The 16,830-nt window shown below is 41.2% G+C and overlaps 1 protein-coding gene across 3 annotated transcripts; it reads right to left on the minus strand.

Annotated features, from left to right (window-relative positions):
* Window positions 1-1,044: 1,044 nt before the first annotated feature.
* Window positions 1,045-16,620, minus strand: thrap3a (thyroid hormone receptor associated protein 3a). 3 transcript variants are annotated; one of them, XM_030073167.1, is made up of 11 exons: window positions 16,479-16,620; window positions 10,627-10,771; window positions 6,400-7,278; window positions 5,260-5,946; window positions 4,786-4,958; window positions 4,349-4,460; window positions 3,941-4,025; window positions 2,963-3,144; window positions 2,660-2,843; window positions 2,325-2,468; window positions 1,045-1,812 (listed from the first exon to the last, which is right to left on the minus strand). In XM_030073167.1, exons 2-11 carry the CDS (start codon window positions 10,746-10,748, stop codon window positions 1,585-1,587), a joined length of 2,796 nt encoding a protein of 931 aa, XP_029929027.1. In that variant the 5' UTR covers window positions 10,749-10,771; window positions 16,479-16,620; the 3' UTR covers window positions 1,045-1,584. The 3 variants fall into 3 exon arrangements, with proteins under 3 accessions (XP_029929027.1, XP_029929028.1, XP_029929029.1); XM_030073168.1 differs by lacking the exons at window positions 10,627-10,771; window positions 16,479-16,620 and adding an exon at window positions 8,602-8,745; XM_030073169.1 differs by lacking the exons at window positions 10,627-10,771; window positions 16,479-16,620 and adding an exon at window positions 7,452-7,469.
* Between the last annotated feature and the right edge of the window lie 210 nt (window positions 16,621-16,830).

Here is a 16,830-nt window from a genome sequence, read left to right on the forward strand (position 1 = left end):
ATCAGGTAGACAACCAGGCTGCTTGCCAATGAGTAACTACTTAACTCCACAGGAAATTACATATCTTGCCCAAAGGCACTTCAACTGTATGTTCAACTTCTATTTGGATTTTCCAGTTTAAGGATTTGACCTATTGCTCCAAATATTAAACCCCAAATTCTCCAAAATTTAAGACAAATTGCAATGAAACACATACAGCAAACATCAAAGTAACCATTGTCTCTTTAATTTACAATCTCTAGAAATTCAGTAACAAGACCTATTTTAAAAAAGCAGGTAAATTTGAAACAATAAAATGTGAATCACAATCTGTAGGCCCATACTGTACAATTAACAACAGTGCACCCACAGTAAGGCACAAAAACCGTATAGTGCAACATTATATGTTTCGATTTTTTACAAACTAGACTAAACATCTGCTTATTTTGACCCTCTTGTACCGTTATGTTGCACACAGTTGCACACTAAGTACATAACTCATGAAATCATTATTATTAGCTGTGAGCCTACAAAAAACAACAACAAAAATATCACATCAAAATCTTTTGCAAGAAGTCAAAATCCTGAATGTGTTATATGCCATTTGCTAATCATCTGGACAAGTAAAAAACAAAAAAAACAAAATCAATGTCACTGGAAAAGGAAAGCCTTCCAACTTCTCTACTTATAATAATCATCAATCGTATACATTGATAAGTAGCATCCAAGACAAAGCAAAAAGGCTTCTGTAATGTTCAGAAATCTGTGACAACTTGTGTCATGAACAAATCCTCAGGTAGTTAATAGGGAAAAGAAAACACATTTGCCCTTAAGTTAACAGTCTTTGCTGCCATCTAGTTAATCTGTCGGGTGTTTACAGTGCAAGACGGCAGAGCATAACCTTTGACCCCTTACAGTTTGGTCCCATTGTTAAGGTCGGGGTCATTGGTAGGGCACTGAATTAGCTGAATTCATCAATGAAATCAAATAACATTGTTTACTGTAACATGACTAATTTCGGTTTCTATAATCAGATAATCATGTCCCCCATCAATCTAATGGTGATTTTTTTTTTTTTTTTTAATGCAGCACTTATTACTACAGCAGTGTTTTCCAGGTAACCTACTCATAATGAGCCACTTTTAATTTGCACATATCTAAGGCACATACTGCCGTGATTTACGGCATGGGATTTCCTCCTGCTACTTCAAAATACACAAGCACTATTAAGGGGTTATTTTTAATCATCACCATTATGAAAGTGGACATGTTACCAAAATTCAAAGAAGGCTGAATTTACCATAAAGGAAAAAAGACAGGTGATGTATTGTTAGACTGTATATTATTTGAAAAAAACACCAGTTCACCTTTTAGCAGTGCTTCTGTTAGATCGAAGTTGTACCATGGCATGGATAACAGTTGTATCAAGTCAAAGAGAGTGCACTGAAATGACAGCGTGAAGGTTTTCAATATTCGCAACAACAGCTGATTCTCAAAAACCTTTCATTTCCCAGGTATCCATCCTTTAAGGTGGATAAAATCACCGAGCAGGATTCCATAATGATACAGAGGATTATCAGGATTCTCAGCAAACTGCTTCGCCGCTCAAGTATTCTCTGCGTCTCCATCGATTTCACCCTCTTTATGGTCCTGCTCGGCGTCGTCTTCCTGTGCGTCACCTTGCTCCCCATTGAACTTATCATGGGCCCATTTGGGGCTCTTGCCGTTGTCTCTGCGGATGGTAAACCGTGCCCTGCCACGCAGGAAGCTTCCCCGTCCACGGCCTCGGTTATCCAGCCATTTTCCTTCTGCCTCCCTGTCTCTGTCATCATGCTAAAAGAAAAAATGGAGAAAAGTAGTCATATACATGTTAAGACAAAAATTACTATTTTGCACTCCACTGGAAAGGGACAGCGAAGGTTAAATGAAAAGTTCACCCAAAAAAAAACATCCAGATTTCTATGTGATTTAGTGAAGTTTCCAGTCTGCCACAATGTCCCTGTCCTGTCCCTGTCCCTGCATTGTTTTGTGGAGCTGAAACCACAGTGTTGTTGGGAAATATTTCTTGCCAAGAAACACCGGCAAACTATCTGTCCAACTCTAAATTGTACTCTTTTGGGGTGGATATATAGTTTGCTGTGCTGGAAAGGAAGTTCCCAAAAGAACACCCATCCAGCCCCATTTTACTTGGGAGACACAAGCCAAGATCATGGCGGACTGGAAAACCCACCAAATCAAACAGAAACTACCTGGATGGATAGCTCTACGGATGAGTGGGAAAACATCTTTTTTTTGGATTCTGGTTGAACTGGTCCCTTAAAAATGAAAAATGAGATCCATCATACCAAGTAGTATTTTTTGCTCTTAGGAGTGTACTCCGGGTCCCAGTCCTCATTCTTCATGTGTACTGGTATGTTCACAGGGTTACTATGTGAACCATTTCCCTGATAATTCCCTCTGTTCCACGCCCTTCCTCGAATTCTGAATTGCTGCAATTTGAGGGAAAGAGAAGGAATTAAAAAGGCCCAAAGCCACCTTGATCCAAAAGGACCACGATCTTTGAGATGGAGCAGAAAAATTACTTTAATTACAGCTACAACTTTATGATAAAGGTAGCGCTCAAAACTGTGCTTGTCCACAGAGGAGAGGGAGTCCATGAGAAGCCATGAGTTTGACTTACAAATCCTCCACGAGGTCTTCCTCTCTCAACAGATGCACTCGAGTCCCTCGGACCCAATCGGGCTTTGTTAAAGCCCACATCTTTGGCATCTAATTTATCAAGGGGGAAATCTTCTTCCTTGTGGGAGTTAGAGGATGAGGAAGAGGAGGATGAACTGGAGCGAGACCGTTTCTTCTTACTTTTCCTAAAAGGAGAAACGGTGCACCACCGCACACACAGCGGGTGAGTATATAGTGCAAGGTAGAGGAGTATTAATATTCGAAGGAACTGAAACAATGAAAAATGCCGGAGAGTCACACATACTTTGATTTCTTGTGGCGCTTGGAGGGCTTTTCCACAGATCTCTCAGTACTAGAATCTGGGGAATCTCCCATATCTCTCCCCTCATCCTGATTATAATCTCTTTCATGGGCAGAGTATCTTTTACGCCGTTCAATATCCAAACGCAGGTCCATTGAATCACCCTTCATTTTTTCCCCACCGTCCTGAGCAAATCAAAACAAAACACAATGTCGTGGACAGAGTTTGGGTTAGCAATGGGGACGCTCTCAGTCCACTCTCAGCCAAGCTGGTCTGTAAACTACACACGAGAGAGGCCAAGGGGAAAGGGAACAACCTGGTAACAGCCAGTTTAATGGACAAGGTGGGAGACTGACAAGCACAACTAAAAACAAGACATCCTGGAATGAGTTTTCCAGTGCACTAAACAATGTTGAACCACAACAAACTAGGGACCATTCATGCTGATTTGTGTTGTGTAATTTTCACACTGCTTTTTTTTTTTTTTTTTTTTTTTTTCAGTAGTAGCGGTCTTTTCATTCAGAAATGCTTGAGTATCTGTTTCCATGCGCATCAATAGCTGAAATACTGTGAAATTCCATTCAAATGGTTGAGCAGGTAAATATAAGCACGGGTGCATGTAGTGCTTGCTGTTGGTTATGTCCGTTCCTTATTTTTCAAAGAATACTTACTATATTTGCTTAGAGTCCTTTGAACAGCTTGGGCACAGGAGCTTCCATTTCTGACCCCTCACATTATTTGATTCAATAGCCTTGGGCAGGCGTGTACCACCAGTATAACCAATTCACCATATGTGGAGGCCATATATAACACACAACAAACTGAATGTGCCTCATTTTGCATTTGCTTTTCTTAGACTGTACGCATCTCCCTTCGAGGAAAGCCACAGGCTTAAAGAGAATGCAGTCTAAAGGCATCTGGCTCACTCGTTTGCTGTTGTTTGTTTTCCAATATACTTCATACTTGAAAATGTTCAGTCACCTTGTAACTGCCATCCTCAGAGCCTTTCATCGCCTCAAAAAGTTGAGAGTGTTTCTTAAAAGCACTCGGTGAAACATCAATTCTCCTACAAGAAAGAAACACATTCATGACAAGGTAATTTAATGCACATCCACAGGAGTCACAGTACAGGTGGCAAAGCAAAATAAAAGAACATTTGAACTAAATTGAATTGCAGAAACACAATTGAAATAAATAAAAAGACAAAAAGAGTAAAAATAAATAAATAAATAAAAAACCTGACCTCCACTGTGCACGAAAACAAATAAGCCAAGATAGTCTGTTGATTTTCAGGTAGGAGAGGCGAGAGAAATACCTGAAAGCTGTTAAAAGAAGAGATGAAGCCACAGCACACTGAGGGTGAGAGGGTCACTCAATAGGCGACTCTACCTGTGTATCTCTGGACTTTTTCTCGGCTTCATCATTTCCTTCTCGGCGGCTCGTCTTTGGTACATGGCGAATCGCTCGTTTAGAGTCATTCCAGAGGGTGGAAAGTGCTGGGCTGTAAAGGTAAACAGCGAGAACAAGTCTTTCAGTTAAATGGGGGTTCGACTTTTTATTTTAACTCAAGTCATCTTTCCATCCAACAGTGATGTTAGTTAGTTGCCAACACTATTTGCAGATGATGTGAAAGTTTCTTGTGTATGTCTTGAATGAATTTCATGACACTGAGACCTTTTAACTAAATATAGTATAATTCCAAAACTACATTTATGCAAGAAAACACACATTCTTTCCTGATTTCTGAAAAACATAGATTACTTTTACTTTGACTGAACCGTGTTGCTAAAAATGTCTGAAAAGAGCAAGAACCAGAGAGGGCTCACCTTTAATGTGGTGAACGATGGCTACAATGTGTTGAGCAAAGAGCTCAGAGGGACTCCTCTGTAACTGAGTATTCTTAACGTGCTGAAAGATGGAGCGAAACTCCTGATCCTTTTTTGAGGATTGCACAAGATCCTGAGATAATTGGCGCTCTTCAGCCAAAACATCTGAGGAGCTGAAAAATAATACAAAAATATATATAAAACATTACAATTTGACATTTATGTCTTGACCTTCTTTCATTTTATAGGTCAAGAACAAAAAGCATGATGTCTACTAATTGGATGGAATGACACTCAAATTAGAAAAGGGTTTTTACTCAACTACCATCTCAACTAGTGTGGTACTGTTAATTTGTACAGAAATCAGAATATTCTCAAATTATAACTATAAATACTGCTTAAAACATTATCTTAGTTGGTCATGGGAGAAAGCTATAGCCACAAAGTCTTTAAAAATTATTGTTTGATGCTCACCTTGTCAGGATATCACCAAGAAAATCCATTCTAACATTAAATTTTGCTTCCCTTTTCCTTGAGGCCTTGAGAGGTGAGTCCTCTGCCCTGTACATCTCCCTGTCAGACTTTCTCCTTGCTGGTGGTGTAGGAGACGGGCTAGAAGCAGATTTTGCCATCCTCCTGGCATTGCAACCTCTCTCTGGGGAGAGATCCTCAAGCATTCCTGCCATCTCCCTCTTGGTAAGGGCAGCAGCGATGGCAGCCGCTTTGTCCTGCTTACGGCTGAGGTATATCTCTTCTGCCATGGCATCGAGGTCACTGTTTTTAGCAACCTGTGGGTAGGCCAAACTCTCCCACTTGCTAAAGCGCTCTTCAAATAGCTCACGGGCTGAGCGAGTGACCTTGCTCTTTGGCTTGGAGCACTCATCCCCATTGTGCCAATCTTTCTGAGGTGAATGGGGTTTGATTGTCATCTCCTCTTCTTCCTCCCCGTCAGCGGACAGAAAAGGAGAAGCTTTCAAAAAGCTGTTCAAAGACACATCACCATCACAGTCCTCTTTGTATTTTCTTGACACTGAGTCAGAGATAGCCGCAGAGACCTTGCCATTTGCTTTCGCTTGTGCCACATCCACATCATTTGCTTCCATGTTCTTGCTATTTTCCAAAGCAGATTTTGCTTTCTTATTATTGTGCTCCACCAAAAACCTAAACAATAACAAAGAAAAGCATGATATCTCACAAACAGCATCATGAATCAAACTTAAAGTAATTTTATTTACAAGATTTCTTCATGGACCTCCACAAATAAGAAAACGCATAAAAATAATGACATAAGGGATGGTAATGAAAAGCAGTGCTGATCAGAAAAATAAATATCACTTTTCATTTCTCTACATCTTATTTTAGTTTGTTATGACTACCATGACTCCCCAAAGGGTGCAGAGCCAAGGAAAAATACCAAGGGGAAATTATTGTGTGGTCTATAAAAAAACACTGACTCCTGGATGCAAATAAAAGCCCTCCAGACCAATGCATGTGAAAGCAATTAGGAGCTAAATTAAGATTTATTTCAAAATGTGAAATAAACATTTAAAAACCTTGCACAGTTTGCTAAAACACTAGCATTTAAACTAGGAGAGAGAATAAAATTAGTCTTACTTTTTGAAGGCAATGGAGATTGCTGCTTTATCTCCATCCAAGTCTTCTTTGGAGAAGAAGCCCAAACTGGAAAGCATAGATGTGGGGCTTTCCTCTGAGGGGTTTTTGGTAGAGGATGAGCTACCCACAATCTGCCAAGAGGGGGAACCATTGCTGACGTCGATGGTGTTTTTAAGGGACGGACTAGACTGATTATTAGTTTGGGTGTTTTGACCTGCATTAACAGCTGAGCATGCCACAGGACTGTTGTTGTAATCTGTTAGGCACTGCCAGTTCCCTGCAGGTTTTCCGCCAGCTGAGCCTTCTTTGACACCTCCTGCTGACACCTCCGTGAGCTCTGACTCCCCATCTCCTCCTCCTCCTCCTCCTCCCTGGACCTCCTTGGAGGCTGACTGCTCCTCTTTCACATCTTTGGAGTTCAGTTTAGCCAGCCCCAAGGCTGACTTGTATTTGGGAGAGGAGGAGTGCGAGGATGAGGAAGAATGTTGGGAGTGTCTGGATACAGGTGAAGCAGAGCGGTCATACTGCTGAGAGTGGCTGTAAGGGACAGGGCTTCCCGAGCGTTTCCTGGGGCTGGGCGAGCGTTCTCGCAAATGGTTTTGGTTTTGCTGCTGCTGCTGTTGCTGGTGCTGTTGTTGTGGATGCTGTCTGTGGTTCTTCCAGTTGGATCGGAAGTTATTGTTGTAGCCACCACCACCACCCCCACGCTGGTACCGTCCACGTGGGAAGTAGCCCCGCCCACGGCCCCTTAGGTAGTAGGGCCTCCGGAAGCCGCGGTGGTAGCCCCGGAACTCGCGGTTGTTTTGGTATCCCCTTGGATATTTCTTGTCCCGGTTATGAGACGGAGAATGAGATCGTGATCGTGACCGAGACCTAGAGCTGTTGAAGAAAGTAAAGGGAGTGAAATGACATGATTAAATCATTTCCACAATACTGGTAGTCCATGGCAGTACCTCTGATTCACATATGACATTTTCATAAAAATGAAAGTCAATTTTGCCACTCTCCATGGCCAATTTTCATAACACAGCATTGAGTCATCCTATACCCACTTCATGAAAGCTTTTATGGGAACTGGATCTTTCCTGGGAAAAATCATCTGGCGCACAGGCAGCGATGTGTTTTACATTTGGTAGCAGCATCAGTAGTTTGTTTTGGAATAAATAGAAGAACTGGGTAGCTGGCATAAAACGTAAGGCCATCATGGCTGAACAGAAAAAAGAGCACTACCCACAGACACTCAAACTTCATAAACAGAAAGTCCAAGTCGAGAGACATCACAGTGCTGGACTCATTGTTTGACTGACAAGTGATCTCTGGGAAGTGCAGCACAAAAACAGCACAACGGCGACCATTTAGCACCAAAGATGCTGAAAAATAAGAAATAAAACACACAGTTCCAATGAATTAACAATGAATTTAAACTGAATGGTTTTCTTTAAAATCATCCTAACAATTTACAACCAACTGAAGCTAAGCTGTGGGTTAACAGCTGGTAAAGCAATCTCACAGTATCATAAACCTCACAGTGCACAGAAATGCAGTTGCATGCAACATTCCTATATAACAGGTGGAATTGGTTAATGTTTAACTGCCATGTTGCACTCAAAAAAGAGCACTGGTGAAAAACATTTCTCAACAGCAGTCAGCTCAGATCAAGACTGCGAGGTCAATCCCATCCACAAGGTGGCTCTAGCGCACCTCTGACTAAAAACCATGTACTCTCTCATGAACCTTGGACAAGTCTGCAGACAAACCATGATATATTCTGTTGTTTAAGTCATGTTTTTAATCAGCCGACATGCTCCCTTTACAGAAACAATAGTGTGGCCACATTTCACGACAAAACTCACAACATACAAGCCACAGTTATCTTTTGGATTATGAATTTGACAAATTTAGTCTAGGCATCAAACTAGTTTCTATTTTTTTTTCAATCTCTACAATAGCCAATGTGTAAAAATTGCTCAGTTTATTTCCCATTAAACTGATATTGCAAACAAAAGCAATACTGCCAACATTTTTAAAAAAAAAAACGCACATTAAGAAAATCAGATTAAATTTGATTATTTTCAACAAAGACAAAGTCTATGTTAAAGCTACATAATAAACTCTTTGCTAGAGCAAACCAGAGCCACATGACGAGCAAATGTTCCGAGCTAAAACCTTATGAACATGCTGAACAACATGAAGAGAACTCACCGAGTGCGTTTTTTCATTGGAATTGAGAGTGATCAAAGAGGGCAGTGCATCGAGCAGCACTGCACATTCACTGTGCGAGCTACAGACTCTGCATCTCTTATGGCCAGCCCCGGTGGAAAGGGGAGTCACATGGGCCATAAGGGAAAAAATTTTCTACTCGAATCCTTTCACTCTGCGCTTGCCAATTACTCAGGCTGGCCAGCCAGTTTATAAACCTTGGTGAAAAAAGGGCAAGACACATTGGATTACTACTACTGCTTTTATAGATGACAAAATTCATATTTTGAGGTTCATGTAAAAATTATTGTGTGCTCTACTCAAATACACAAACAGTTTCAGTACAGAGTGCTGACAAAATTAATTATATTACACTAGTTTGTATATTCAGGTGTCTTACTGTGCTATCAGTTTTAAGCAAAACGCACTAAAGTGTATGAATGTATCTCCATGTGCTGAGTAATCATCATACTGAGAGAGGAAGTAAACTGAATGTTTTGATAATTACTGATCCAGAAGCGGCTCCTCCCCTGTGACCCGTTAAAGTACTGTGTGAGGTTACAGTGACACAACATCAGAAATCAAGAAATATCTCCACTTCTGAACTCCCCTGCTTTTGTCTGTTTTCCATTATCTGACTAGATCCATATCAGACCTCAGGGATGTTCTCCGCAGGAGACACAAAGTGTGTGTATGTGTGTGTGTGTGTGTGCATGTGTGTGCATTCACACATGTATGTGTCTAACCACAAACCCATGTGCACATGAGCAGTGCTAGCTGGTGCAGGTGGTATAAACTAATGGGTTCCATCCATTGCTCTTCTCCTTTACAGTGTGTTAGTCATAATGCATGGTATGCCGCTCACAGGAAGTGAGATCCTATCCCACCTCACTGCCACCACGGTCATCCTACCATCAGACAGCAACAGCAGTGGTGAAATGCTGAAACCACACTTTCCCTTGCAAATACGCAAAATTATATCCAGCGGATGACCCTGCAAATTGCAAACAACAATACAAAAGCTTCATAAAACATTTCCATATGACACTAGTCATATGGAAATGGTCTAGTGTGGTGGTGATGCAAAAATATCCCCTCCCCCCACCCCCAGTTCGCTCCGCACTGGTAGGCGAACCTGCATAGCAAGTATTCAGTCTAAATGAAGCAAATGCAGTAACACCTGCAGAACTTTTCCTCCAACACCAACGTCCTCTGGATCAAGTGCTCCAGACTTTGGGTAAGACCCAAATCCATTTGTATGCTGCACCAGCCCCGTCAGACTATACCGGCACCACACTCGTAAAGCACAGGAAAGGCATGGTTTATGGAGCAGAAAATCAACAGATCTGTCCCTCACAATAAAGCCTTACCTTTCAGCCCATGTTTTCCAATCAAAGACATAACTGAAACTTGAGCTGTTTGTTGACACATTTCTACACTAAGCTGAACACTTTGCACATCTAATTTTAACTAAAATAACACAAAACATTAGTAACTGAATGGGAAAAACTGTATGGAGTATGGATGAAAACACCAGACGAGTCATAACAAGGGAGTCTTTCTATGCTTGCAGTGACTTTCCCTTCTCTTCATGGAAACAAGATTTGCTGGGTCAAAGACATTTACAGACAGTTTAAGCCTCATGTGGGTCAAAGCCATTTTTCACCTACATGTATAATACCTGTTAAGACTCAGTTAGTATTCCTAGTTTTTTCAGTTTGTCAGGCATCACGATTCAGCAGGCACTTAAGAGATTTTCATCCACAAGGGCTCAGGACAGAAATAGCAGTGCCTGAATGGGAGCACCTCCACCCATCAAGGGAAATATTTTTTGTCTTGCAGACATATCGGGCTTATTCCCATTGTGATTTCCCATTAACATCCACTTCAGGGTACACTGTAACTGCAAAAGCAAACTTTTTAAAGCTGATTAAGACTTTAAAACAACATGGCCTGCATTCTGAATGCAAAACCTCACACTAATTTATTGTGGCCATGTGCAAGACTTGTTGAGAAAATGCAGTCTACCTGTAGCGATGCTTCCTGGACCTTGATCTGGAGTGACTTCTGGAGCGAGAGGTGGAGCGGGATCTGGACCGGGACCTTGAGCGAGACCACGACTTGGAGGCTGGTTTTGTGGATTTGGACATCACTGCAGCCAGCCCACCTCAAACTGTCAGACAAAGATTTGAGCATCAGAGTTAGGATTTCAGAAAGTATTTGAAATATCAGCTCACTGGAAACAATTTGCAAGAGACAGCAAAGAAGGAGCACGACACATGGAAAACAAATGCGAAATCAGTCGCAGTTCCAGAACAATGGTAGCAAAACAAGACGAGAAGGCGTCTGATTGAATATTCACAAACGGTGCAGAGGAAAAAGAAATTGAAGATAAGCTGAGAATCAAAAACCTGTGAAAACAATACATCTGATAGTGATGCAGCTTTCGAGATGCACTTGAACAAGACACCTGTCAAAACGGAAGCGGCCATCTGTCGCTACGCTGCAGGTGCATCCTTATTCAGCCACAGTCATTTGCCTAGAAACGAAGTTCATTGGAGCCAACTATAGTACACTAATGCAAAGACACAGTTGCCAGTAAGACAACAGTTTTCACTTGAGGTGGAAAACACATTGATTATTAAAACAATATTTCTTTTTCCCTCCATTGCTCAAAATAACTGGCCTATACATCTATATGGAGAGGACGCTTCCTGTAGATGCAACCTTTGAAAGCCACCTTGCTCAAGCAGCATGAATGTGAGAACTAGAGAGTTAAATATAGGAGGAATGGCTACATGAATATGCTTTGAGGAAGTAATGGGAGATGTACTTATAATGGGCTATATGTTTTTAACACTCACTTTTCTTTGAGTCAGATTATGGGTCAGATTATGAACTTTGAAACCAAGCATAGTCCAAAGAGAATTACAACAAGTCAGTCAATATTATCTCACTGGCTAAATGGACAAAATAGTTCATTTCCCCTATGGCTTCCTCACCATATCAACATTTGCTCATGGTTAATGATCTCCTGTGGACGTACTGCTCTACCACTCGTTCTGGTAAAGACGCCCACTCTGGATTGCATTATCTTTGCATATAGCTCTCAACACACTTTTTTTTTTTTTTACATGAAGATATTAGATCTGACTCCTCAAGGGCTTTCCTCTTAGATTCCCAGAATTATTAATACGATTCTAGAGATGAGGCATCAAGTCTTTTCCACCATCCACAAGGCGCTCTCTGTGACAGATGATCCTCAGGGCACAGTAAATGCCAGGGATCAAATAATTGATCCTTCATTTCAAGAGGCATCTTCAGGGACTTTGCAAGAAGGAAATTGCAGACTGTACATGATAGGGATTTCAAAAACTGTGCACACTCACACATGGTGGTCCCAGTGTGTATCCTTGCTACTATTTTGGAGAGTACTGAAATGGATCTGTCTTCCCCTGCTCTATGAACTCCCCACTCTCCTCATACCAGGCAGCTTGTTGTTTTTGGCATTCAGAGTATAATTTCCTGAAGGCCCTGCCTAGAGAGAAAGACATTTTTGCATGCTGTGCACATTTTAAGAATGGCATTTAAATGTGCCCTTTTCCAGCGTGTGGCAATTGAGTAAAGTAAATAAACGCTGAGATTATGACAACCTCTTCTGGCTTGTCTTTGAATACCAAATGACATGGTTTGTACACAATTCTTGAAAAACTTACCAAATCCAACAATACAGCATTTTAGTCAGCTCCATATGGCTGAAAATACATTCCTGGAAACTCTTGAGACACTATTGGCAGAAACTGTTTACAAAACAAAATGACACAAAACTGGGCTGACAGCATGGCCAAACTATGGTTATTATAATATTCTGACTGAATTATGAACTCATTTCACAAAGGACACTATTAACGGAGAGTGCAATTCCTCTATTTTAATTAATTTTACGGAAGTGAAAACAATAAAAAAAAAAAAAAAAACACTTGCCTCCATATTTAACATAATAACCAATAAGCGCTGGTAAAAGGGGCTGATGGGATCTGTTTCAATGGCTGCGATCTGAACATCGATAACCAGCTGCAGCTGTCTGCTTCACAGCGTGTGGTCTGCAGCCTAATCACTGACATTTTAGTGTCTCAAAAAGGCTGCGGTAAGCTTGTTATTCATTCACCACTGAATTTGCACACACACAAATGCAGTTCCTCTCTCACACACACAAGCACACGTACACATTTTTCTTCCTATAAATCCTTGACTACATTTGTTCCTCCTAAAGTTAACCCTCACCATAACACGGCCAGTCTTGATCCGGATCCCGACCCAAACCTAAACCTCACTCTAGCCTTAAACATGAACCCGAATCCTAACCTTAATCTAACCTGAAACTTAATCTGCTTTAAACCAAGATGATCCTTAATTAGCACCTTGGGCAAATGGACCGGCCATCTTCACTCTGAAGATCTAAAACACAAACCGGTTCTCTCAAGGATAAAAGTACAGGAACACACACGCACATGACACACACACTGCCCCTTGGCACACAGAGCAACAGCTGTACAATCCCCATCACCTGTTTATTTCAAATGTAACCGCAAAAGTAGCTATGATCAACAACGGTCGGGCAACTTGATATAGCTCAGAGAGTATGAGCAGAAACAGTCCACTCAATCAACTGCCCTATCATTAAGACTGGGATGCCACAGTGGCAGCTGGAATCACATTTGCTATCTATACATGCCCCTGGGACCACCCCCACCCCCGCCCCTTCTTCCTCAGAAAAGCCACAGCAACTGTCTTCGACGCAGTCATTGCTTAGTGCAACGCGGGCATCCATGTCAGAGTTTGCCCTCAAGACACTCCACATATTAAAGCACGTCACGGATGGCCAAGCCGCTGACAGCGCTATTTTAGATAAGATAAACTCTGTGTCTTCCTACTTGGCTTATTAAATGAAAAACAACTGCTTCTAGCTAGCCTGCTTCACTGGCAGTTACGGTATGTCATATGTTTTTTTTTTATTAGCTGACATATGTTTGTCTTCAAGGGACTTCCTACAGCTTTGCTATCACATGCAAAAACAGATTGGCAAACTTTATGAAGAGGTTTTACTGTAACACTAATCCCCCACAATGACACATTAGAAAACCATTCAGCTCATTACTGAACTTGACTGCAGGCTAAATGATAACATGATCCCAGCAGCAAATAACTTTTTGCCAACAATGGTGTATCAGTATCACCCTATTCTGAGAGAGGAAGGCCTAGTTCCTTTGGGATCTGCGCCTGTGGACAGATCCACGCCATGTGGCATAAAGGGCTTCTTCTGTCTGAAAATGGCTCACAATAGAGCATCACTGAAGCATCCTCGCACTGACATGCTTCTCAGCTTACTGTCAACACACCACGTTTGTAAAGCTCGGCTTCTATCAGGAGCTGAAGGTCCTCTCTATTTTGGTCAGCTGTGAACAGCCTGGCAAACCGCAATCTATAGTTCTGACTTTCCACAGTGTGCACAGCAGTAATTCATGTTGTCTTGCATCACATCTTCACTTTCAACTGGACAACGGTGCTCATTCATTTTGATTATGAGACCAATGGATGCTAGATTATCATGTAAAAAACATCCGATAACAAAATATCGGCCAATATTTGTGTTACATATAAAAACACACATTCATAGCAAGGAATCCTCAAATTTGGCAAACAGTCCTAATAAATGTATGTACTTGAATCTTTCTTAAATTTTATGACACGCTACTCTGCCAATTCACACACTACACAAAGTATTGTAAACATCCACAGTCCACTATTTCATGGTAACACTATTTTTAAATGATCGAGTGTTTTTTTTTTTTTGTTTTTTTTGTTTTTTTACAGTGAATTGTGCTGTCTTTCATTTGCATATTGGCAAACTTATGTACTGACGTCAATATGTTGTGATGAGCTGATATGGGCCAGTAGTATCAGCCAGCTGTTATTATTGGTCAGGCTCTCCTTATGCTTTCATCAATCCTGTGAAGGCCCAGTTAACATTGGGAAGAGTTATTTCACAAAAAGAGTGATACTGTGCTAGAGATGACAGTATTGCGCTAGCATGAAACAGTGATTTGGGGCTCTAAATAAACTTAAGTTTGAAAGTGGAAAGAAAATGACATAAACAGAAGTGGTAGTGGAAAAACCCTTATAATTATAGCTGGAAACCACCTATCTTGACTTTATAGTGTGGGCAAACCAGCTGAAGGGCGTACAGATGGAAGGCAGGTTGCTTCAACGTAATCCATGATCAATATATACAAAGAGGGTGGCTTATCAAGGTGAGAAATAGTGGAACTAAATGTGAATGTCTTATAATGCCTTGTAAAGCATTGTGTCAGCACATATCTCTGAACGCGTCACACCTATTCAGTCACTTGTGTGTACTTTAGGACAGGAGGTGTTTGTTAAAGAGGATCGACCTCAACCAAGATCCTGCAGGCCACCAGGACAACAGGATAAGGCACAGTTATACTTCAAGGACCCCAATCAATTATTCACATCAGACCATCGGAGCTCAGTTTGATAAGACTGAGTTCCAAGGAAACCCCATCCACGAGACCCCATTGGTTGTTAGATACGACTTGACGCCCTGCCTCTGCTGCTGTAGGCGGGAAGATAACTGGATCAATACCTCATTCACAATGGTTCATTCTCTTATTGCGCTGACTTCCTCACTAAAAAACCATTCCTCATTTTACTGGGAACTGGAATGGTCTCAAGCATCCTTGGCGGTCCCGGACCCCACATTGGAAACCACTGTTGTACGCTACTCAAGGCCTAAACGCTGACAGGCATTCAGGACCTGTGCCAAGTCAAGTGTACATGACCATTATTGCTGAGCTCCCGGTGAATTATCCAACTCTTACTTCACAGATATTTTAACTAAGCGCGATCAAATGACATCAGCCAGACACACACTATGTCTGATGTAAGCAATATCAAAGCCTGACCTGCCACAAATGATGTTCTAGATGGGTTAGCGTATCCCTCTAAAGCCCCCTCATTAGTAGCAGTTAGATATGATCAGAATATGATCCGTAGTGTAAAAATACACAAATCCTTTGCTAAAGTAAAAGTAGCAATGCCACAATGGAAAAAAATTCAATTCTAAGTACAAGTCTTGCATTCAAAATTTAATTTGAGTAAAAGTACTGGCAAGAACATGCACTTTGGTATAAAAGCAAAGGCACACTGTATCATAATTTATAGGCTTATCAAATGTTATGTATGTAAAACTTCATTCTGCATAGTATCCACCACCCATCAAACAGCAGTGAAGTAAAAAGTAATGTTATATTTTCCTCACAAATACAGTATTTCACAATATGGAATACTATAAATACTTAAAATCAGCAGTACACCAAATGTCCTAAGTTACTTTTGACTTTTGAATATCTGGATGATCTTGTTTTTATCAGTGTCATTATGGATCTTTACATCTTTATAATGGAGAGCTAAGGATAAACCAAAAATGGCATTAATTCATTTGTAAGCCACCAGGGGAAACATAAAGGGGTAAATATTGTCCTTCATCAAACTAACCACATATTGGCATTTTGCCAGTCATTATTCCACTTGTCCCGACTAATTTGGGGTTATAATTATTATTATTATTTTTTTTTTTCTCTCCTATCAAATCATAGGCTATTAGATCCAGAGACTCAAGGTTGAATGAATTGAAGCCTCAGAGATCACATGCTGCTCAGCTTCCCTGTTGGCTGACCTGCTGCAAGACCGGTTCTCAGCGTTGCTGCCACTTAAGTAGGGTGTTTTATATTTCGAGATCCAATAAAATAAATAAACAAATAGATAGATAAAGTAAAAAAATATAGAATAAAGAAGCCTACCTGTCGGCGTTGACGTACAGAAATGTCGCGGTGCATTCATGCAGCACAGGACAAGAATATCGCAGGAACGGCTCCAGGAGAGTGTCTCCCCGGTCCACGGTGCTGGGCTGTGTGTCCCGCTGATGGCGAGTGTGTGTGTCGGCTGGAGCGTTTGGTGAGGGGTGTGACTACTCGGTGCAGCCAGCGGCTTCATATTTCCTTCCTCGTTCACCACTACTGTCTGTCAAAACACGTTTCGGTACAGAGGGCGGGAGTACGCTCCAGCCTCACTAACTAGATCCATGTGTTAAAGAAAATATAGAATTCGGATGTTAGGATTGGCTCTCTGCCGGTTAATAACAGGTTGCCAAGT

This window comes from Myripristis murdjan, chromosome 16 (assembly GCF_902150065.1).
Source record: "Myripristis murdjan chromosome 16, fMyrMur1.1, whole genome shotgun sequence".
NCBI classification, from domain to species: Eukaryota; Metazoa; Chordata; class Actinopteri; order Holocentriformes; family Holocentridae; genus Myripristis; species Myripristis murdjan.